Source organism: Onychostoma macrolepis, chromosome 15, assembly GCF_012432095.1.
Source record: "Onychostoma macrolepis isolate SWU-2019 chromosome 15, ASM1243209v1, whole genome shotgun sequence".
Lineage (NCBI taxonomy): Eukaryota > Metazoa > Chordata > Actinopteri > Cypriniformes > Cyprinidae > Onychostoma > Onychostoma macrolepis.
Genome location: NC_081169.1, coordinates 20,300,590 through 20,324,715, shown reverse-complemented (window position 1 = coordinate 20,324,715; position 24,126 = coordinate 20,300,590). Strand labels below are relative to the sequence as shown.

Genomic DNA, 24,126 nt, shown 5'->3' with positions numbered 1-24,126 from the left:
TTAAATTGGAGAACGTTATGAATCTGTATTTTGGCTCCTTGAAGAGTCTTGTCTTTCTCGGAAAACTTTTAATGAAGTGATTTGCATGCTATAAATAGGATCTAAAATGAACATGTTGGCACTACTCTGGCTTGTCATGTGCTCTATGGGTCGTCTTCAAAACAATGGTTGTGCATGTTTTCAATTTCAGAAACCATTGGTGCATATATGCATGCTTGATAATGTATGTAATGGTGTAAAATGTCTAATTATTCCCACCCTTAATTTTGTCTTTTTGTTTTTTCTCATTTCTTTTCTCTTGCCATTTGCTAGGACCATTGCAGCATGATCACGATGTTATAAGCATGGTGCATTTTTATCATCTTTTTGATTGATTAATATGTGTTTACATATTAAAACACTGGTTACTATCAAAATATATAAAAGTAAATGTGTTTACATGAGATTTTGAAATTGTTACATATAAAATTGGTACATGTAAACAGATGATACACACATAATGAGTTAATTACAAAGATTAATATTTTTTTATTTTAATGCAAGTTTATGCAAAAGAGGATCTTTGGCTCTCATTAGCGGTAGGCTTAAAAATGTTTGCATAAACTGAGACTTCTCATAGCCTATTTTAATCTCAGTCCCATTAGATTGACTTAGTCACTTGAGACAGAAACAGTTTAGTCCCCTACAAAGAATTTAAGACAGAAATTATCATTTATTATAGGTGTGGGGAAATTGTAACCCCAAATTTCCATGAATAATATTTTTAGGGTGTGTATGCACTGCCACACATTGTTCTGCAAACATTTATTGTGGTTAGTAACAGACTGTTTTGTGCTTAAGTGTGGTATGTATATTTGTTGTATTTTAATGGTTGATAATCATTCGGCAGCATTAATTTGCATCTCTGCTATCATACAAGTCTGACGTCATCATTAGTTTGTTCAGTGCAAACACTGCATAGTTTTTAATGTATCATAGCCCTGTTTTCTTTCCAAGAAACAAAACACATTTATCAGTTAACTTTCTTTTCTGTCACACTTTCACGTTTTCTTCATAATATTCCTGAATGTTAAAATTTATATTAGTATTCTGTGTTTTGTTGTTTTTAAATTAAAATCATCATGATGGCAATAGTATACTGGCAATAATTAGATGGTTTATCTATAATGCATCCAACTCAACTGTCTTTCCTCTCATTATCCGTTTATGCAGGTGGTCAGCCAGCGGTTTCCACAGAACAGTATCGGTGCAGTAGGAAGTGCCATGTTCTTGCGCTTTATTAACCCGGCTATTGTATCACCGTATGAGGCAGGCATCCTAGACAAGAAACCTCCACCTCGCATCGAGCGTGGCCTCAAACTCATGTCTAAGGTGTGTAATGTCATGTTCATACATATTATACATCCATTTCCATCGTCTGTGGTGAAGTGTTTTGTCTAACTGGCAAGATAAAATGTTTATACCACAACACGGCCCCACTGCAAAATTATATATAGAAAAAATTTGAATTTCTACAATGTTTCTTTTCTTTTCAGATACTCCAGAGCATTGCTAATCATGTACTGTTCACAAAAGAAGAGCATATGCGGCCCTTTAATGATTTTGTCAAAAGCAACTTTGATGCAGCCAGAAGGTATGTTTGTATTTGTTTGATTCTCACACATTAGAACTTTTGTTTCTCTAGTGGAGATTTTTGATGGATCCACTGAAGGCAAGAAAAAGGCCTTTTGAATGATATACTTGACACTTGCTTCAAATTGTCACATTATTGAAACATTAATGCTACTTTCATTGTATTTTCAGAGAGCACTTGATTTGAATAAAATTTGAATAAAAATGTGTGTAACTGTGTAAATGTGTAACTTTGCCCATGTTTTAGGGGTATGCAAGCATATTTGTGTCCTTAAAACATGAAGATATGGACTACGACCCAAGACAGTTGTGATTTTAGTGTTTTAAACCCATCTGCTCCTCCATGGGCTTCAAAATGCCTAATTTTTATTTTGGCAGGTTCTTCTTGGATATTGCATCTGATTCTCCACCAAGTGACTCTGTGAACCACAGTCTATCTTTCATCAGTGACGGCAATGTGCTTGCCCTGCATCGTCTGTTATGGAACAACCAAGAAAGAATTGGCCAATACTTGTCCAGCAACAGGTAAAAGTAGCAAAGGAGGTCAGGGTAGTGTTTCAAAAGTATTGTGTGACTAAATTGACTATTGACACCAATGGTCTCTACTATCAACTTAGTGTTTTCGGGAATATATAGACATGATTTTAACTAATGTTAATTAAACTTTTACCATAGGGACCACAAGGCAGTGGGCCGCAGACCATTTGACAAGATGGCCACCCTCCTGGCCTACCTGGGCCCCCCTGAACATAAGCCGGTAGCTGACACACACTGGTCCAGCCTCAACCTCACCAGCTCAAAGTTTGAAGAATTCATGACAAGGTCACTGTTCTTGCTTTTTTATATTCTCTATAGATTTAACTAAGAAATCGTAATAGTACAAATAGTTGTGAAAATGCAAAGCTAATTAAACTATTCAAAAGCGCATATATATATAATTTTTTTTTTTTTAATTGAATCAGCAGCCCTAATTTATATTCTGCTTTTTTTTTTTTTTTTTAAGGCATCAAGTCCATGAGAAGGAGGAGTTTAAAGCTTTAAAGACGCTCAACATCTTTTACCAAGCTGGCACGTCAAAGAATGGAAATCCTGTCTTTTATTACATTGCTCGCAGGTAGGAGCTTTATTTTGGAATCATGATATATCGGTATAACTCCAGACAGCTTTTAGGAATATTTGCATAAATGCACAGAATAACTGCAGAATATTGGTTTATTGATGTGCAAGTTTGTAGTACATCATATTTAATATAAATGACAAATACATACACTTTTTGATAAATATGTGCAAACACTCATCCTTAACTGTCATGCATGTGTAATGTCGTTTAGCAATGTTGGCAAAGTCTTCATATATCTTCTAGATTTTTAAAGCAATCAGGTATTTATCAGAACATAAGTATAATTAATTTGACAGTGCTAGCACTTGTGTAGGGCCCTGTACCTGTGACTAAGTGAGATGATAATCAGATCAGCTGAAAGATTTTGAGAACCATAGTAGTGTAGAACAGAAGTCCAGGAATTCCCATTGGTAAAAGAGATGCTGCAACAGAAGTAGGTTTTTTTTTGGTGGTGATTGAATTTCCAGCGGCGGTGGTGGTTGTGCTGGTGCCTGATTTGCCAGTGGTAGTTGATGTGGTGGTGATGCTGGACATATCTGTGTTGCTTGGTGTGCTCGTGTTGCTTGTTGTGCCCATGATGCTTGGTGTGCTCGTGTTGCTTGTTGTGCCCATGATGCTTGGTGTGTTCGTGTTGCTTGGTGTGCTCGTGTTGCTTGTTGTGCCCATGATGCTTGGTGTGTTCGTGTTGCTTGGTGTGCTCGTGTTGCTTGTTGTGCCCATGATGCTTGGTGTGTTCGTGTTGCTTGGTGTGCTCGTGTTGCTTGTTGTGCCCATGATGCTTGGTGTGTTCGTGTTGCTTGGTGTGCTCGTGTTGCTTGTTGTGCCCATGATGCTTGGTGTGTTCGTGTTGCTTGGTGTGCTCGTGTTGCTTGTTGTGCCCATGATGCTTGGTGTGTTCGTGTTGCTTGGTGTGCTCGTGTTGCTTGTTGTGCCCATGATGCTTGGTGTGTTCGTGTTGCTTGGTGTGCTCGTGTTGCTTGTTGTGCCCATGATGCTTGGTGTGTTCGTGTTGCTTGGTGTGCTCGTGTTGCTTGTTGTGCCCATGATGCTTGGTGTGTTCGTGTTGCTTGGTGTGCTCGTGTTGCTTGTGCCCATGATGCTTGGTGTGTTCGTGTTGCTTGGTGTGCTCGTGTTGCTTGTTGTGCCCATGATGCTTGGTGTGTTCGTGTTGCTTGGTGTGCTCGTGTTGCTTGTTGTGCCAATGATGCTTGGTGTGTTCGTGTTGCTTGGTGTGCTCGTGTTGCTTGTTGTGCCCATGATGCTTGGTGTGTTCGTGTTGCTTGGTGTGCTCGTGTTGCTTGTTGTGCCCATGATGCTTGGTGTGTTCGTGTTGCTTGGTGTGCTCGTGTTGCTTGTTGTGCCCATGATGCTTGGTGTGTTCGTGTTGCTTGGTGTGCTCGTGTTGCTTGTTGTGCCCATGATGCTTGGTGTGTTCGTGTTGCTTGGTGTGCTCGTGTTGCTTGTTGTGCCCATGATGCTTGGTGTGTTCGTGTTGCTTGGTGTGCTCGTGTTGCTTGTTGTGCCCATGATGCTTGGTGTGTTCGTGTTGCTTGGTGTGCTCGTGTTGCTTGTTGTGCCCATGATGCTTGGTGTGTTCGTGTTGCTTGGTGTGCTCGTGTTGCTTGTTGTGCCCATGATGCTTGGTGTGTTCGTGTTGCTTGGTGTGCTCGTGTTGCTTGTTGTGCCAATGATGCTTGGTGTGCTCGTGTTGCTTGTTGTGCCCATGATGCTTGGTGTGTTCGTGTTGCTTGGTGTGCTCGTGTTGCTTGTTGTGCCCATGATGCTTGTTGTGCTCGGTGTGCTGATGTTGTTGCTTGGTGTGCTCAAGTTGCTCGGCAGGTTAGTGGTGCTAGTGGTGCTAGTGGTGCCTGACGTGCTGATATTTGTTATTATTACAGCTACTAGTAGTAGTAGGATTTGAGTTTTGGAAGCCATACTCGCGTCTTTCACTGTTTAGCAAACAACAAATATAAAATTATAATGGTCCACTTCCTTTTAATTTGTAAATGTTTTTTAAGTCATATGACACATCCCAAATTAACCAATATTATTCTACAGTTTGAAACTTTCGGCATGACAATATTAACTTGTATTCAATTTACATAACGAAAGCATTTTTAGTGCTGTCAAAATTAGTGCGGTAACGCAGGTGATAATTTTTTTCAGTTTAACGCATTAAAAATATTTAACGCAGGGGCGGAGCTAGAGTTGGCCACCCCACTCACAACTGCTGCTCAGGTCTCTTTTTTTTCTTGGCAAGATGTGCATTTATTCAGTCGCAGAACGGCTTTAGGTCCACATCAAACGGGAGGGTTTCAGATGCACGCTCCAACTTTGCGTCAGCGACCAGGTGCGAGTCAAACGAGTGTGGAAACGGTTCTGTGCTCGTAGCACATGCTCTTCAGTTGCACACACAAAGGCATTGGCGCATGTTGTACCATGTATCTTTTCATATCAAAGCCGAATGAAACTACATCCATGCAATGTCGTGGTCAGTTAAATCATGAAGTTACCAAAAAAGCGATTAAAGCTGCCTTAAAACTGTGCATGCATGTAGTACTGTATATTATATATGAGTTGCATTTAACCTCTTAACTGTCACCCGTCCCCTCTGTGGGACGCCTAAGTTTACTTCACTATTTTACAATTAAATCCTAATCTAATCATGACAAACCATATATCGCTGGAAAGGTCTAAGACTCCTAAAGAGATATTTTACCACTTTTTTTTGTTAAATTATGTAGGAAAATTAATAGATTAATTTATGACACGAGTGCACCTGAAAAATCTACATCATAACAGGAGTTCTGACCTTTGTCACAGACAGTCTTCTTAGTTGCCTTTTTCTCTATCACGCTTTAGAAATCATAAGAAATTATATATCAATTGAAAACTTAAAATCTCAAAATTCATCCTTTTGAAACCCATTTTAAAATCAGACATTGCATTACCATGGAATTGGTACATTAAAATCATCTTACAAAATGTTTTCGTTCATGAATTATAAAAGTTTAAGTTTGGATAGTGCACTATAATGTCTAAGTATGTGAGTGACAGTTAAGGGGTTAAGAACATGCCTCTGAAATGGTTTTCAAAACTGTCCTGGAGCAGCCCATCATTGTCTCCCTCATCTAACACCCTCGATTCAACTTGTCGGTTCATTAGTAGAGACATTAAGACTTGAAGTGAGTCAGAAAAGGTAGATTAGATTTGAGCGATTTGAGATTAGAGCGATTTGAGAGAAAATACGATGCGTGTCAGATCTGTTACGTTTAGCAGCGGCAGATCTTAAAGAAATAGCAGCCAAAACAACCTAATAACCCGGCTTCTGTAATGTTTGTTACTCAAAGGGAAAAAGAAAAAGGAGGAAATCAAAAACTTTTATAGCTTTAAGGTTTCATCTATTTTTAATTTAGAATTTAGTGTTTGATAACTTCAATTTTACTTTCTGTATATTTCTGCTGAAGGGCACAGGTAAATGTGACACAAATTATAATGGGTTTATGTGAAGATTTTTCAGTTCACTTAAATTAGAAGTTATTGTAAATGTAATGTAAATGTAAATATTTTATAAAGTCTAATAAATGTTAAAATTGATATCTCAATTATACGATAATGTTGAATGGCTGTAATCAATGTTCAAATATTAGGGGGAAAACTATTTTATAGAGACATCAGTAGTATTGGTATCATTCATACTGGCCTTCAGTCATAAAAAAGATGCCATTAAACAATTATTAAAAAATATAATGTCCTTGTTGTTTATACAGTATTTTGAAGATTGAATGTAAATGTATTGCAATATAAAAGTATTTAAAAACTTTGTTAGGTGGGATTTAATCGCGGTTAGCTCAGAAAAAATGTGCAATTTTAATTCGCTTTAAATCGATTGACAGCACTAATCATTTTATAATTGTATACTTTTGTATAAAAGTATAAAATAGTCATATTTACCGTTTGGATGATTGCTCTCTGCGTCCGTTCGATTCTCTGGGAGGATGTCAGTGTGAATGCCAGAGGTAGTGTTATCTTTTATTTGAGTATTACACATTAAAACCAACACCCTTTCAAGAGGTGGAGCCATGGAGGTGTGGTTTTTTTTTTTTTTTTTTTTTTTTTTGTGCAAATGCATTTATTTTTTTGTTTCTACTTCTTAAAAGTATAGTTCACCCAGAAAGGAAAATAATTTTGTTGTTTACTAACTTTATTAGTAGTTATTCCAAATCTGTTGAACACAAAAATATATTTTGAAGAACATTGGACCTCATTGTCTAGACAAAAAAACTCTTAAAAGTTTTATCAAAATATCTTCCTTTGTGTTCAACACAGTCAGACAAGTTTGGAACAGGGAGGGGTAAATGGTGACAGTTTTCGTTTTGGGCGAACTATCCCTTTAATTGATGCAACATACAGGCACTGATATAACACTTGACATCTGTTAGACTTTTGTAGTAGAATATTAGGGAACATAAATTGTCAGGTGAACATTTTTTCTTTTCTTTTTTTTACATTTACAACCCAATTAAATTTTAATTATTATTATTTGTATTTATTTAATTAATAGGACTTGATGGAAATGTCTGTTACGTCAATTTGTTGATTCATCAGTATAATTTCTATTTAATCAGGGAAAACTAGTGAACTTTTTATAGTTTATTACATCTGCCATGAGACTTTGAGCAGGTATAAAGCTTTACAGCAGTTGTAAGAGGTATCGGGTGGTTATATGTTGGTCACTAAACTGGGCTATTTGTCAAAGTGAATAATGATGAGAACAAGCTTGCATATCAGGTAAATGATCATACTCAAAGTTTTTGAAAACCAATAAATAGTGTTCTGTTGTTGTTGTTTATTAATTCTGTTAAAATACAAAGCTCTGGACTAGTTTTTACGTCTCTCTCATTGTTACAACTAGGGATGCACCGAATATTCGGCCACCGAAAATGGCCCAAAAGTGCATTTTCGGTTTTCGGCCGAAAGACTTTTATCACCGAAACAATACAGCCGAAATGTTGTGATGACGCAAACAGAAACCGTGACCTGCACGTGCTTGTCTGAAGCAACATGTCTGCGGTGTGGTCGGATGTTTTCAGATGGAGCGGCATTTAATACACAGAGCCGTAGTTCACTGACAAGCTACGCAATATCGCGTTCAATATCGCAGGCGATTCATCTGCGATTCTGAGCGCGAATTGCGTAGTTTGTCAGTGAACTACGGCTCTGTGTATTAAATGCCGCTCCATTTGAAAACAGGTGATGGAGATTTAGCGCTAATCACGGAACTGGCTTTACTGACGAGATGTGCATGACTATCGCATGCAAAACATCCCGATCGCTACGCTGAATATGAGAGGAACGCGGCACAGAAATGGAAAACGCCTCCGAGCACGCCCACTCCGTCTGTGGCGGACGTTTTTGAAAAGGCAAGGAAGTTTCCCAGTGATGGTGTCAAGGCAAAGGGCATAAACATACACAAAAGTTAACATATGGGCTACGGCAGTCTTTGTTTTGATACACTATTATGTTGAAGGCCTACAGAGAAAATATTACTGTATCTTTAAGCAGTTGCACTTGTTCTGAATGCACTTTCTTGTAGTAGTCCTACAGAGAAAAATTTAAAATGCACTTGACCTAAATGCACTTTGTTTTTATGAGAGAACATTTAATTTTACAACCTTTCAGCAGGCCAGTAGGCCTGTACATTATTATTTAATGTACACATGAGTGGGGTCAAGTTAAACATTTTAGTTTTAATTTTATTTTATACTGTGCATTGTTGCAATGTGCTAAATAAATATTTGCATAATTTGTAATTGATTTATTCTTTGAAACTTTAATATTAATTTATGCAATTGCAATGCCTTGATTTTAGTAAAGTTAGTACACAGTCATGGCCATAAATGCAATGGTACTAATAATTGGCATAATTTCTTTCGGTGTTTCGGTTTTCGGCCTTGGTTTCCTCTTTTTCGGTTTTCGGTTTCGGCCAAGAATTTTCATTTCGGTGCATCCCTAGTTACAACTTTATTATTTGGTTAATATCATGAAGACATCAGTTTATAAAGTTTGCTAAGTAGTCAGTGATCTTAATATGACATATTTGTAGACACATTGTTCAAAAGCAGCTTAACAAAGAAATATCCGTTCGGATATCCGTGGAAACCACAAGTTCCATTTAGAGTAAACCTCTCTTGATGTGGACTATCAGGTCTGCTTTGCTGTGTTTAAGCATTTGGCATTTTCCAGTCTCGCTGCAGGGCCTGTTGACTTTATGTAGTTGTAATAAAACACCATGAGTTTTCCAGTTTTATTCTTATTTCAATAGTTAAAGGCAGCATGTCTGTACTCATAGAACACATCAGCTTTACACTTTAAGTGTTTTGTTTAATACATAATATAAACAATGAAATGCACAAATCTGTCAATGCTCAAGCATTACACTGGAAAAAACATTCAATTTTCCACATTAAGAAACTGCTAATTGTAGTGTACTTGTACACATGTCTAGATGTTGGTATGTGTAAGCCATACAGTACTCAGTCACATTATGTAGAAGGCGGTAAGTTTATTGGAAGCAGGCAGAGATTGCATATGTTGAAAAATGCTCAAGAAGGTAGCCAGATCAATGTCAAAATGGAAACCTAAGAGGTAAGTCTCTTGTTTTGCATTCTTTGTGGATTTTTTTTGTTTTGTTTTCCAGACTCAAGGCAGCAGGTCTAGTTCAAGAGATGTTATGCTGAATCACCAAGCACTGAGGATGACAACTGTACATAAAAGGCTCAAAATGGTGGTTTCAAAGCTGCATATGTGGATTTGATGGCTTGTGCTGCGAGCTCTGCCGGGAAGGACCTTCTTGGTGCTACGTGTTCGGATTGTTGTGCTTGATTGTGTGGACAGGCTATGTGGAGTTGATGTGAGAAATGCCCCACCCACAATCAATACCTGCTCGCCTGGCCCAGAGGTATTAACAGCGCTTGGATATTGACCCACATTCAATTGGGCTGACTTGGACAGGTACCCAGAAGTAACTACCTGCATTGGTGCTCGATGGCCAGGATGACGAGAATCGGAACCCAGCGGCGGCTCTGTGAATGCGGCTGAGTGCCAGGTTCTCCTAGTGGCCAGGTGGGCTTCTCCACATGTGGGCCTTGTGTAGCAGGGACAGCCCGAGATCTTTGCAGGGGTCTGTTGCATCCAGGTCAGCAGATGGTTTATATTCTCCTCATCCTCACAAGCCCAAGGGTTGTCTCCAAGTGTGAGGAGCTGCAGTCCATCCAGTTGACTGAAGACACCATCGCTCAACGAGGTAAAACGATTAGCATGCAGGTAGAATCTCGTCAGTTTGGGAAGGCGATCCAGTGAGCCAGGCAAGATCTGGAGCAAGTAGTTGTGAGAGAGGTCCACCATCTCCAAATTGTAGGGCATGTTTGTCGGGACAGTCCAGAATTTGTTATGACTAAGGTTGAGAGATTGGAGATTGGACAACGTGTTGTTAATTAAGACCACTCGTTCCAGCAAGTTGTGTGACAAGTCCAAATTCTGAAGGTTCCAGTGGTAGGCCGTATCGTTCTTCTCCAGTTGACGGATGTAGTTTCCAGAGACGCGTATATCCCAAAGTGCTCTTGGCAGACCAACAGGAAGGTGGTGTAGATGGTTATATGAGATGTCCAGAGTTCTTAAGTGGTCAAAATGGTTGAGGAGTCCATCGAGATCTTGGAGTCGGTTATGTGACAAGTTGAGGAAATGAATGTTGTGCTGCAGGCTGTCAGGAAGTATAGCCAACCCTCGTGCAGAGCAGTCCACAGCTCTATGGCCTCTGCTACAGGTGCACATTGGTGGGCAAATGGCCAGCACACGCACCCCGAACAGAAGCAGGAGCAGCAAGTTAGTCGGCATGGAGGCAGGTGTGGTGTGGGCTGTCCTGTAAAAAGGAAAGCTTGTTACAAACTTGTTCTTTAGGTTTTGCTTTTATTCAAGGCAAATTAATTGGAATCCAAGCTAACAAGATAAACCAAAGCTGGAGATTAGTGGAAAGGGTTGGTCTCCCAGTAGGAGTTGAGACTCAGCCCTTCTACTAGTGACTAAAAAACAAGTCGGTTCATCTTCCAGGAAGTTTTTACAGATCTTAAACGTGACTCTCATTTACCATTTTGCAGTGTACACCTACTAAGCATTGTTCTGTTGTTTCTGTCAACCATAGTCTCATTTGTTCTTTACAGACCAAATCAACTTCAGTTTTTAAGAATGAGAACCTCAGTATCCTCAACACTTTATATCTAGGTCCTATAAAGGTTCTCAGGAGATGTAGCATGCAATCATTTGAACTCTTTAGGAGAAAGACCACCCCTGCTTTTGGATGACATGCCCATTACACCTTATTTATTGGGTATTAAGCAGCACTTTTCAAAGACTCATGGCTTAATGTGTCCTTATTCACCTGGTATAACGCATCAACAAAGTACAGACATCTCTGTCCATTGCACTCTTAACAACAGGTCTCACTTTCACCACCCATACAGAGCCACTCAGTTCTCTCTCTCAGTGGGTCTGTGCTAATAGCTTGAGCCTCTGCCAAGAGCTACCCTGCCATGCTGCAGCACTGATATCTTAGCATTTAGCCTTGGTAGCAGTGGCTACATCCTGAACCCCCACCCCCTCATTTGTAGGGCAGTTGGGGACAGCGTTGCACAGTACCTCTATGCATGTGCACATCATGCCATGCTCGGTTCTGGGAAGTTACATGTGTTCTGGGTTGCTACGTCAGTATGCAGGAAATATTGAACATGACATTAAAGCCTGAATCATTACTTCAGTAAATCCGTTAGTAAGTCCATCTCAAGTTCAATGCTTGCCAGTAGTCTAAAAACCTAATGTTACCATTAGGAAAAAAAAAAAAAGTGTGTGCACATGCCAGAAATTTCTGTGGGGGAAAGTGTCTTGTGCTCTGATGGAGGTGTCCCTGTTTTTAAAATAAAAATGCTCTACTGCGGACTCACTCTGACCTAACATCTCTGCATTTTATGGTTGAGCATATTTGGTAAGCCTAACACTCCTAATTCTTGTCTGAATGTCATATATTGCTTACCTGATCCCTTCCATTACTTTGTGAACATGTCGTTGTCCGTTCTGACCTCTCTTTCCTGTTCCCCCTTTTATCTAGAGCAGCAGAAGGTGATTTTGATTGCTTGGTGTCTTATGTTTTCCCAGTCTTGTATGACAGCAGGGTCCACGTTTCGTCTTCACTGTCTCATACTCCTGTCCGCTTTCGCTCTTGCTCACCCTCTTCTACCCACCCCCTCCTTTTCCTCTCATTGGCAGCCGAGAGTTACTTTGGTTTAGAGTCTCTCTTAGCCGTTTCCCTGCCTTTCCATTTGTCCAGGCATGGTCATACAGAGCGTTTGCACCCCTGGATAGCCTCCGCTGCTGCTGGCTGACCACTTACTTCAGGGATGTCTGTGAGAGGAGGTAGAAACTGAGAGAAAGGAGGGACCAAAGGAGGGAGATGAAGGATCATCGAATGGTGGGAGGGGGAGGTGGCAAAATGCAGCACAGAGTCAACCCATACTGCTGCTGATGAGGAGGAGGAGGAGGTGGGGGGTGGGGGTGGATGCTGACTTCAGTGTTTTATATTCCGGATCTGCACACGCCACCAAATCATCTCCCTGATTTTTCTCTCTCAATCTCTCTCTCTCACTTTTTGTTCTTCTGTAACATGTCATTGTCTGTGTACATGCCATATTTAGAAATCCCATTACTCTCACAGCTCGATGCTTTGATAAATGAACCCAGGCTCCATTGCGACTGTACCGTTAGGTGCTGAATTAATCTGTGTGTGACGCAGCTAAATGCAGAAGACAGGGCGACGTGGTTTAATGTGCCTCTACGGCCATGTCCTCATTTAAGGGACAGCTGTTTTTGTTGATGCGCTCTTTAATTTCATTCTTGAGGATTTCAGTATTCGTCTCTATTCTCAGATTCATTTCATTCATCTTGTTGATGTACCCCCTTTAGTTTTTTAGTTTAGAGTATATTGTATGAACTCCATTCTGTTTGGCAAGATGTATTAATGTTTATATCTATGTAGCTATACATCTATAGATATAAATATGGGATGGTCTGGGTTACAGTGGTCTGTCATGCTCCATTTGGCTCCCACCTGTTTCCCCCTAGTGTTCTGAAAGTTCAGTTGCACATTTTAAGAGCACCAATGAGGTGTGAATGTAGCAGTGGAGCAAAGCAGCATAGCAACACCAATCAAATGTGTGAACACCTGCATAGCAGCACAGTGAAGTTTTGTGAGTGTTTGAGCTATTGAATCAGAAAACCTGCAGCAGTAAATAGTACCAATAAGAACTGAATGCTGTCAGGAAATTAAAACCTTATAACCCTAACAAAAAGTACTATAGCTTTACCATAGTGTGGTGTCTCAATTGGATAATAATAAAAATGTTGTCGTTGTTGTTGGCATCCCACAAACTAGTAGTTTAAAGGTAATGGCTCAAGTAACCACTGAACTCTGGCTGAATACCAACTGATGAAGTGACTCTTCTTGAAAATAAATCAAAAGGCAGAAAATAGCCTTGTTGTCTGTTTCCCAGTTTGACTCAGCTATGACATTTCCCCTCTCACTTCTGCTGAAGGCGGTGCACAGACCCTGCATTCATCACTCTGCAGAAGATACACAGTATACTACTTGTACTAACTTCATACCTTTCTCAATAGTAGTACTTCAGGTGTGTTGATCCCTAGGCACAGAGTGTGTTAGTGTTGGAAACCGAGAACCGGTTGTGGAATGATTTTCATGATATTCGGTTCAGTTAAAGGTTCTTGAATCGCTTCATTTTTCTTCTAGAAGTCTGGAAGTGTTTAGACAGCATCTTTCCACTCAATCATCATCCAGTGCGTATTACTGGATAAATAAATAAATAAATATAATCATATGAATATATATATATATATATATATATATATATATATATATATATATATATATATATATATATATATATATATATATATATATATATATATATATATATATATATATATATATATATATAATTTATTTATTTTTGTAATTTGTGGAATAAAACAGATTCATATGATTAATAATTAGCATCAGAGATTAGATGAACTGTTGATGAATCTCTAAAAATCTTAAGGTGCTTATAAGCAAAAATATTAGCATACAGTCCTGCGACTAACATTTAACCTTTTTGTTTTACAGCTGAAGGAAAGAAGGACACAAGACCGTGTTGTTGCAACACTTTGTATTTTTAGAGTGAGCTGCAATTGGGTCTGTTCGTCTGACAGTTCCTCTCAGTTTGAAGCTCAGACATGCTCCCAGTAGCTATAGCAATGCAGTAATTCATTCACAAACTGGGTATTAAGGCTACATTCTCTTTCTCACACACACTTAAGTTATTAAGAACGAAGACTGGACATGCTGTGGATTTTATGCATGAGCTAGCCATACATGCTTTTGCTTTTAGCTGTTAAAGTATTAAAATGACAAAAGCATTGACGTTTTAAAGACCTAATGAAATCTTTTTGTTAGCTCTTAGTTCTTAGCTTTGAAGCAGCTATATGCTGGTGTGCTTGCACTAACCTTAAGCAGATATACAGATTTAAAATGTACAGGCTCTCTTCTGGGTAAATCAACCAAGAACTGCAGTGTCTAAACCTGTTGGAGGGCCACTGTCCTGTAAAATTTAGCTCCAACCCTATTTAAACACACCTGAAGCAGTTGAATAAGATCTTCAGACTTACTATAAACTTCTAGGCAAGTGTGTTGGAGCTAAATTCTGCTGGACATTGGTCCTCCAGGAGAAGGATTGGACACCCCTGACCAAGAATATTGATGACTCATCACGAACTACACAGCTTTTTGTCCAGTCAGATTCTCTCCAGATGAAGCTGCCATTGATTGGCAAGTAGCGTATCATGATTACCAATTGTGACATAATTAAAGCCTATTGGCTAATAAAAACCACAACCTCTTCATTATGTCCTGAACTTTTGGTTTTGATGCATCAAGGTCACAAGCAATCATGTTTACATAATTTGTTTGATTTTTAGAAAGAAAATTTGAGTATGTTGGTTGGTTTGTAGATAGTCACATGAGATTAGGGCAGTGGTGGAGCTGGTGGAATAATCCCACCATCTGATGTTTGCAAAGGAGCTGCTTCTTCTGAAAGTGAATCAAGATCTATAGACACTAAAGGTAGAGGAGGTTTAATTACAGTATCCGGGCCAGAAGACATGGATGCAGTGAGGTCATCAGTCTGCTTTGATTCTTTCACAGTTTCTTGTTCACTTCCTGACGTAGGTGTTTTGGTATCAGAAGAGTGCACAGATTCTTGACCTTCCAGGATTTTGTTTTCTTCTGTCTCGGTTGAGTCTTGAGCAGCTATGGGGTTCCCATTGGGGGCTTGGACCTCATCTGGATTTTGTCTGCCAAACGTGCTTCCTTGCAGGATGTCCCCCATGAGAACTTCCTCACTTGAGTTCCTCCCGAATGTCAGGTGTTTTGAGAGCCGTTGGGAGAGGTATCTGGACATCTGGTTGAAGCCTTGTCTATTGATGGCCTCGGATTCTTCCGTATTTGGCAGGTTCGCTTGAACGTCGCCATCCAGAAATGGTGAGGGTCCGGCCCACTCGGGATTTTCTAGCTGCTTTCTTTGCATTTTGCTTTTCCTTACCAAGATAAAGATTATGGCTATGAACATCAAGACAAATGTGGTGCCGATCACAGCCCCCACAGCAGGACCTGGGTTCGCTTGCTGCTTGTCTTTTGGTGGAGGAGGTCTTAGCTTTTTGGTGGTCTTTCTAGTGGTCGTCAACATCATCTTTGGCTTAGTCGTAGATAAAGTCTCAAGCTCAGGTCCTTGAGTGCGTGTCCACTTGTCTGTGACTTCTTTCACCTCTGTGGTTTTCACTCCATTGGTGCTTAGAGTCCCTTTGAAATCTGCCACAGTTGCTATTGCGGAAGTGTGGGCATGAGTCATTGGGCTTGGTTGGCCTGAAGTCTCCATTGTGGGCTGGGCTATTGGAACATCTTTATTTGTGCTGGCTTTGTTGCTGGTTTCCATGACTCTTGTATTTGCTTGCGCATCATAAAGCCCAGAGAAATCGGAAGTAGAAGGTGTTTCCTGAGTGGCTTTCTGTGTCTCAGAAAGTCCACTGCTCGTCTTTTCCTCTGCCGAAACATCTGCTCTTGTGGCATCGGATGGTTTAGCAAAGACATTAAATTCTGTAGCATTCTCTGTTTGCAAAAGAGATGTAATATGTGGTCTGCGGGAACTTTCTGTTGGTTTTTGTTGTTCCTTTTTTTGAGTTACCTCGTCCTGCATTTGCGCTTCAGGGTGTGTGGACGTAGTAGTAAAGTTGTGTTTGTCATAATGTACATCCCTCCTTGTCCTTGATGTCTCATCTTCATCATTGGCTGTCCTCAGCCTGATCTCTCGCTGCTCAGAGTGACTCGTAAGTTGTTGCGTCTGAACCCTTCTTGAAAGTGAAACCACGTTTTCTGTTCCAGAATCAGTAGTGTAGTCCCTCTGCCGTGATGCATTTTCTGCTGGGTTTGTTACCGCAATATTCTTATTGCTGGTTGTTAAATGGCCATTTAGACTCCATGGTAGAGAGAAGAGGAAGACAAGTGTGCAAAGAGTAGTCCTCATGGTGTCCTTAGAGAACCTTGCCAAAAAGAGACATTTTTGCACATAAGAGTCAACAGGCCATTTTATATCCCTAAAATTCTTATAGGACACATGCAGCATGCTCAGATTTTGCGTTTATCATTTTCATATGACTTCTCAAAAAGACAACACCTAATGTCTGTGTATACAGATCGTGCACACATGGTAGGTGAATACTTGGCGATGCAGACTAACAATGAAAAATGTAGGTTTTTCATTTATTTTAGTCACTGTAGAAGCAACTAGCTTCCAACAGACCGTTTTCTACTTTTTTTTTTTTTTTTTTTGTAGTGCCATGTAGTTATATGCTTTTAAATGTTAAAAACAGATACACTTAAAAGTTTTGCTGTGCAGTGTCAAGTAACAATTATTGGTTTATGCTAGACAAAACAGCAGAATATTTACTTACCCAGGCATCCTCTGAAGCATTTGTTAAAGACTGAAGTATATAGAGATGAATACGGAACTGTCACTTCACTTGACAGGAAATGAAGCTGTGAAATGGCTGCATTCGTTTTTGCTAATAGCAGTTGTTTTTTTTTTTCTGAGGAAAGAATCTGTGGTAACGGAGTATGAAAAACAGAAGCACTTTTTTTCTGTCTAAACTCTGTTCTAGGATATGAGGCTCATTTTTAATGTGTGTTTTAAAGCATTGATGTTAATTTTTTTTTTTTTTTAAAGAACGGTTATTAATTATCTTCAGATTTATCTAATTGTAAGAATTCTTTGCAGAGCAGAAGCCATCTAAAGAGAAATTATCTCATGTCTCTCATTTTGTAATCTTGGAAAGTTCCTTTTCAACCACCAATAATACCTTCAAAATCTGCCAACTATATTAACAGTAGCATTGCAACACTCAGGCAATATCAAAATCTGGTTGTAAATGATAAACAGAACAAGCATTTTTGTCATTAGCATTTCATTTTATTTATATTGAGATGTCAGTGTTCTGAGATAGAAAACGTGCTCATTGTTATAGGATTTTTAAGGCTGTGTGGTATTGCTTTACCCATTTTAAAGCTAAAGTGTGTGATTTCTTTTGTCCCTGCTTAATATTTGGAGTCAAATATAAATAAGTAATTCGTAGTCTGTTCCATCTAAACTGTTTGACTGACTAATGGCAGATGCGTGTTCATTATTTTTGCAATGCAGGTGACTGTAGTGGAAATTACTGTAGAAATTACAACACCAGTTTTAGGCACATTGTGGTCTGCTATTTATGCAGAGTATAGCGTTCATCTATTTCGCTTCCATCTACAGAAAGTGAATGTGCTTTTCGATTTCTGGGTATGTGCTGCTGCTTGCTGTATTAAAAAAATTTCAGTCAATACTGATGTTAAATACCAATTTCACAAAATATACAATCATACACAGAAATTTCATTTTCTTATTGTCCTTGTCATCCTAAACAGACTAAACAGATCTCCATAGCTGATTGAGATGAGAAAACTGCATTGACCTCATCTGTGAAAAGGTCAAAGTTTTCCATTTACTGACTATTTGACCCATCAAATTCATCTAATATTACAAGAAAATTCCTTTTAACAGGATGAGCAGAAATTGTAGTTAGTTAAACAATTCTGAAAAACCCTGTATGACCACTTGTAACTGGGAACTTTTGTTAGCTTGCTTTTTTACTGCAGTAGATGTTGAAGACATTTTAAAAAAGGCAAAAAAGAGAAGTAAAATGCCTGACATCAGAGCCCAGCATACAAAAAAAGCTCTTCTACTTTACACCATCAGAGGCATATTCTCCAAACTTATGGGATCTATGCAAGAATCCCTGGAGGTTGAGCTCTGCATGGCTGTCGGGATGCTCTCTGAATCACCGGCTGCGTTAGAAGTGGTGATGTATTGGCTCGGCCCTGCCGCGCCATCATGGATCTCTTCCTCCTCGCCGTCTGTCTTTACCTCCTCCAGTAGAACGCTGGTTTCGCATGGACCCACAATGCCGCCCTCTCTTCTCTCGGTACCCCAGTAGCCCGTTCCACTCACTAGGTCTGCATTGCTTCGGGATGGACGAGGGGCCCGGTGACGACGTTTCAGGCTTGAGACGGTACATGCCAACACTATGGTGGAGGTTAGAAGGACCAGGATGATGCCGCCAGCAGTTGCTGTTGCTATAAACGCTAGCTGGGCATCGATAAAACAGCTGATCTCGGCGGCACCAGTTGCAGGCAAACTAGTCGTTGCAAAAGAAATGTTGAGGACCTCATACTCTTCTGTGGTGGTGTTGTACATCAGCTCGTTTGCGGTCTGCATTGTCACTGTATTTTGAGATCTGTGTAACAAACAAGTACCGTTATTCAGCAGGTCATGCTCTTTTGAATATTCTGTAGTAGTTCATTTAGCTTTTCAGTACACATTACACTGTCTTAACCAGGCATGATGCAAAAAGTTTCCAGTAGCAATCAACTTGTCTGTTCAAACTTAATGTAAAAAGCTTGGCTAATGGAAAAAACATTATTCATGTACACTACCATTCAAACGTTTGGGGTCAGTAAGATTTTTTAAAGTTAATGCTTATATTCAGCAAGGATGCCTTAAATTGGTTGTAAGTGAAAGTAAGACAGTTGACATTTCTATTTCAAATAAATTCCTTACTACTGAACTTAAGAATCCTGAATCACATTGAATCATGTTTCCATAAATATTAAGAAGCACAACTGTTTTCAACATTTGATAATAAATGTTTCTTGAGCATCAAATCAGCATATTACAATGATTCCTGAAGGATCGTGTAACTGAAAATTTAATTTGAGCTACTTTACTATACCTGTTTTCCTGTATTTTTGATCAAATAAATGCACTTTTGGTGAGCATAAGAGACTTTTTAAAAACATTAAAAATTCTTACCAAACCCAATGTTCTGAACGGTAGTGTACAAAATTTAACATGAATCGCTATGATTTTAATTAGTGTATGTTAATTTTAAAATGCACCAAATCTATTGTTAAATTAGGTTTAAAAACCCTTTAACTGTATAATAAAAACACTAGACTGAGTAGTTTGTTTTCCTGCCTTATGTTTTCCAAACTCTCAATTACACATTAGCTTTACAGATAATTGGTGAACTAATAAGTACTTACTAAAGTAGATCTAGAACCTTTCCTAGGGACTTATCCGGAGAGGGAGAGCTAGTAGATGAACCACGATCTGAAGCAATGAGCCTTGATATATTGCTATACGGTACACAATCACTTCCTGTCCCCCACGTTTGCTGATGTTATTAAGGTGTTCTTCAGTTGAGATGCTCTTGACCTGTGGTTACAACAGTAGAAAACAGGTCTATATTTGTTAAACAGGTTTCCATTCTGTGTAAGCTGTCAGAAGTTTGCCATTTAAGGGAATTGATACAGACCGCTCTTGTTTGAAGTGTTTGAAATGACAAATGCATTGTTGTTTTTGGCGCATATATATTTTTAGACATTCACAAAATACACTTCTCAAAGATGTGCAGTGCATTGCCTTTAGAAGCAAAAACACATTCAAATTCAAAATATTGTTGTTATTTCTCTCTAGGTTCAAAACCGGACAAATCAATGGCGATCTTCTGATCTACCACGTCCTTCTGACGCTCAAACCGTACTATGCCAAGCACTACGAGATCGTAGTAGACCTCACCCACGTGGGCCCCAGTAACCGCTTTAAGACGGACTTCTTATCCAAGTGGTTTGTGGTCTTTCCAAACTTCGCCTATGAGAATGTGGCTGCGGTGTACATCTACAACTGCAACACCTGGGTACGAGAGTACACCAAATATCACGAGCGACTACTGACTGGCCTCAAGGGGAGCAAGAAGTTGCTGTTTATTGACTCGCCTGCACGTCTAGCTGAACACATTGAACCCGAGCAGCAGAAGCTGCCTGCAGCTACCTTGGCACTGGAAGAGGACCTCAAAGTGTTCCACAATGCCCTGAAACTGGCGCACAAGGACACAAAGGTGTCGATCAAGGTAAGCTCATTGTAAAACTCGATCCAAGTGTTATTTTGAGGGTATTTTAGGTACCAATATTGGCTACGTTAATAAGTTTCTTAATTTAACCCATATTAAAGCCTATAAGAATTGTCATGTTATGGCTGGTAACTGATAAATGGCTAATATTGAAGTTCTGTACTTTTCTAAGTCAATTTATATAACAAATGAAACGCATAATATAGAGCCCTGCACATGACATGCAGACAAAAATGTATTTATCATAGTCAAGAATTAAGAATTTATTACCACAAGCGAAATTTTATTAATTCAATCCCTCGTTTTGGTTAAACAGTGGAGACAAATTAGAAATTAGTTTCCATGTTTTATTAAATTGTATCAAGGTTTTACAAATTTTTGCCCTCATTTTGATTTAATTAAAATGTGTGAACAAATTAAGTCTTAATGGGAACAAATTCTGAATTTGTGTTTATGATAGACACACACACACACACACATAATTTCTTATAATTAATTCTAAGTTATGTGCGAAGCTCTGTAAAATAATGTAATAAATGTATTTAAAAATATTTTTTTATTTTTCAATGCTACAAATGAATTTAAGTATCACAATATTGTATTGTAAAATATAAAAATTGATATTCATTTTGAGATTTTCAGAAGATTTAACAGTGTTATTAAATTATAAGTGTTTTTAAATATTGACTTGTATGGTGCTACAACCCAAAATGTAAATCCCAGAGTTTTACACTCCTTTTTCTGGCCCATTCTACCTAGGTGGGATCAACAGCTGTTCAGGTGACCTCGGCCGAGCGAACGCGCGTCCTGGGACAGCCTGTTTTCCTGAACGACATATACTATGCTTCAGAGATCGAGGAGATATGCCTGGTGGATGAGAATCAGTTCACACTGACCATCGCTAATCAGGGCACCCCTCTCACGTTCATGCACCAGGAGTGTGAAGCCATCGTTCAGTCCATCATCCACATCCGCACACGCTGGGAGCTTTCTCAACCAGACTCCATTCCTCAGCACACAAAGATCAGGCCTAAAGATGTTCCTGGCACCCTGCTCAACATCGCCCTCCTCAACCTGGGAAGCTCTGACCCCAGTCTGAGGTGAGAATCAGTTCGCTTTGCCTGGCATCTTGGGAGATTGAGATTTAGGCCATGCTCAGGCTGTTTTTCAGCCTAACAACTTGATAGTTTTGGGCGAATGGTCCAATGCGCCCCGCTGTTGTTGTTCTGACAATGAGCCTTTTATCTGCAGGCTTCTGTCTTTGTTTTGGTGAACTGATTAGAAATGCTAATACTGCTCCTTTGTGTCTTTAGTTCAACTGAGGCGGCACTTGAACTTGCCGCCCCACAGTTGGAACCAGACAGAACCTATTATGTAAAAATGAAATGCCACTTCAATTTCTGCAAATATGGAAACTAATGTATTAAAGTAAATTAGTTTTGCTTCTGAAAATGACTTGATCTTAACTAAAAACTCCTTCAACAGGTCAGCTGCATACAATCTCCTTTGTGCCTTAACCTGCACCTTCAACCTGAAGATTGAAGGCCAGCTCCTGGAAACATCTGGCTTGTGCATCCCAGCCAACAACACACTTTTTATTGTGTCCATTAGCAAAACGCTAGCAGCTAATGAACCCCACCTCACTCTGGAGTTCCTGGAAGAGTGCATCTCCGGCTTCAGCAAGTCAAGTCAGTGTCACATGCAAACAAAGACTCATCATTTTGCACAAATGTGTTATTGTTAGAAAGTTTGGTGTTGGTAAACTTTTCTTATTTTAGAAGAAATTGATATCATAATTCAACAAGTATGCATTAAATTGATATAAAGTGACTTTTATAAAACTTTTAAGAATCCTGAAAAAGATTAAAACAGCACAACTTTGATAATAATATCAAATAATGTATAATATAATTCTTTAGCAGCAAACCACCATATTAGAATGATTTCTGAAAGAGTAGTGGCTGCTGAAACTTCTGCTTTTCCATCACAGGAATAAATTACATTTCAAATTATTTTGCAATATTACTGTTTTTTTTTTTTTATATACTGTGTTTTTGATCAAATAAATGCTGCCTTGATGAGCATAAGAGACTTCTTTCAAAAACAGTAAAAAAATCTTACTGATCCCAAAACATTTATTTATTTATTTTTATATGATAGCCATTGCAAAGCACTTTTTTTTTCATTTGTTACAAAAATGTTGTGTTTCCTTTTGGGTGCTTTAGGTATTGAGCTGAAGCATCTGTGTCTGGAGTATATGACTCCTTGGCTACGTAATTTGGTGCGCTTTTGTAAACACAATGACGATGCCAAACGGCAGCGTGTAACGGCTATCCTGGACAAACTCATTACTATGACCATCAATGAGAAGCAGATGTACCCCTCCATACAGGCGAAGATATGGGGCAGCTTGGGTCAGGTAAGCCTTTCAAACAATTGTAAAATTTCCCCCGATTTTATTGAAGGAATTTGATTTTGTAGCTTATTTCATCCAAAATGTTTCAAACATGCATTACAATGACAAATGCCTTCAAACTCTAACACCCCTATATATTTCTATAGTAATTCTTCCCATGTCTTTAGAAACTCGCAAGTCAGCAGTTACAAAATGCACCATTTTTTACGTTTATAGATCACAGACCTGCTTGATGTGGTGTTGGATAGCTTCATAAAGACTAGTGCTACTGGGGGTTTGGGATCCATCAAGGCTGAAGTGATGGCTGACACAGCTGTAGCTCTGGCTTCAGGAAACGTCAAGCTGGTGTCTAGCAAGGTAAGCACTTAGTGGGCACCATATTATGTGAATTTATGTTTTTAACATACTGTAGCATCTCAGTTAGGTTGTACTGAAATAATAAATCTTGCTGCATTGCTGAAGTGCAATGAATGATTTAGAGCATGGAAAATGCAACAGAACCAGAACCAAAATGTACCAATTTTTTTTTTTTTTTTTACCTTTTCTTGCAGTGATTTTGTAAGCACAGATGCTATTGCGTTTTTAGTTGTAATGTTTTAATGAGTTTCGTTAATTATTTAACTTTTTATATATTTAAATAAATATTTTATTTATGTATAAAGTTATCAATTTGTTCATCCCAAGATGATTCAAAATGCCCTGGGACAGCTTGACTTATATTGCATGCATTTTTGTATAATTTCATCCAATTTATCTCAGTTGAAATATTTACTAAATGTTTAATATCATACAATATTCAGCCATAATATTACTATATTCAATTATCCATTAAACCAATTTTATTTCTTGTTAACACATCTCTAAATGTCCTACAGGTCTTTTAGGTTAATTTATAGCCCACTAACACTCTTTTAAACAGATTTCGACTTACCGCTTAAAGTGTTTCTGGCTCTTGTGTTCCTGAATCATTCCTCTTGTGATCTTATCCAGGCTGACTAGCTCTTCTACCCAATATCTATTATCCTAAGTGTTGTGCACAAATGCCCAATTTGTACGTGTGTGCACAGACAGACAATAGTTAGCCAACGGGGCAGTCGCTCCTATTATATGGGCAACTGTTAGTCATTACGCTCAATGGACGTCATTGTCAGACACTTGGGCAGAGGGGAGAGCCACATTTGTGAATTCGATAACTTAAGCACCTCGGTCTTTATGATTCTTGATTGACGCAGTAACCATAACTAGATATATACTAGACATTTTTAACTAGCTGAAGATACTTAGTTGTTTTCCCAAATGCTCAGCT

The 24,126-nt window shown here is 38.9% G+C and overlaps 3 protein-coding genes across 14 annotated transcripts in view; 1 reads left to right on the top strand and 2 right to left on the bottom strand.

Moving 5' to 3' along the window:
- nf1a (neurofibromin 1a) overlaps positions 1 to 24,126 on the top strand; it is a 70,170-nt gene that overhangs the window by 30,785 nt on the left and 15,259 nt on the right. For 10 of the 11 annotated variants that reach the window (XR_009266086.1, XM_058744865.1, XM_058744859.1 and 7 more), the window contains 10 exons: positions 1,213 to 1,371; positions 1,536 to 1,633; positions 2,011 to 2,157; positions 2,308 to 2,454; positions 2,636 to 2,746; positions 19,972 to 20,404; positions 21,164 to 21,504; positions 21,890 to 22,092; positions 22,630 to 22,823; positions 23,037 to 23,177. Coding sequence is in view for 10 of the 11 variants with exons in the window: in XM_058744865.1 (XP_058600848.1) it covers positions 1,213 to 1,371; positions 1,536 to 1,633; positions 2,011 to 2,157; positions 2,308 to 2,454; positions 2,636 to 2,746; positions 19,972 to 20,404; positions 21,164 to 21,504; positions 21,890 to 22,092; positions 22,630 to 22,823; positions 23,037 to 23,177 (1,974 nt within the window). In the remaining variant the exon portion in view is untranslated. Of the gene's footprint in view, positions 1 to 312; positions 354 to 1,212; positions 1,372 to 1,535; positions 1,634 to 2,010; positions 2,158 to 2,307; positions 2,455 to 2,635; positions 2,747 to 19,971; positions 20,405 to 21,163; positions 21,505 to 21,889; positions 22,093 to 22,629; positions 22,824 to 23,036; positions 23,178 to 24,126 lie in introns of those variants that run through there. The other variant, XM_058744864.1, reaches the window with a different exon arrangement.
- On the bottom strand, positions 9,046 to 13,615 carry omgb (oligodendrocyte myelin glycoprotein b). The gene is made up of 2 exons (XM_058744872.1): positions 11,838 to 13,615; positions 9,046 to 10,673 (listed from the first exon to the last, which is right to left on the bottom strand). Exons 1-2 carry the CDS (start codon positions 11,849 to 11,851, stop codon positions 9,494 to 9,496), a joined length of 1,194 nt encoding a protein of 397 aa, XP_058600855.1. The 5' UTR covers positions 11,852 to 13,615; the 3' UTR covers positions 9,046 to 9,493.
- Positions 13,976 to 23,892, bottom strand: LOC131520548 (protein EVI2B). 2 transcript variants are annotated; one of them, XM_058744870.1, is made up of 4 exons: positions 23,752 to 23,892; positions 19,539 to 19,710; positions 16,859 to 18,730; positions 13,976 to 16,447 (listed from the first exon to the last, which is right to left on the bottom strand). In XM_058744870.1, exons 3-4 carry the CDS (start codon positions 16,876 to 16,878, stop codon positions 14,878 to 14,880), a joined length of 1,590 nt encoding a protein of 529 aa, XP_058600853.1. In that variant the 5' UTR covers positions 16,879 to 18,730; positions 19,539 to 19,710; positions 23,752 to 23,892; the 3' UTR covers positions 13,976 to 14,877. The 2 variants fall into 2 exon arrangements, with proteins under 2 accessions (XP_058600853.1, XP_058600854.1); XM_058744871.1 differs by lacking the exon at positions 19,539 to 19,710.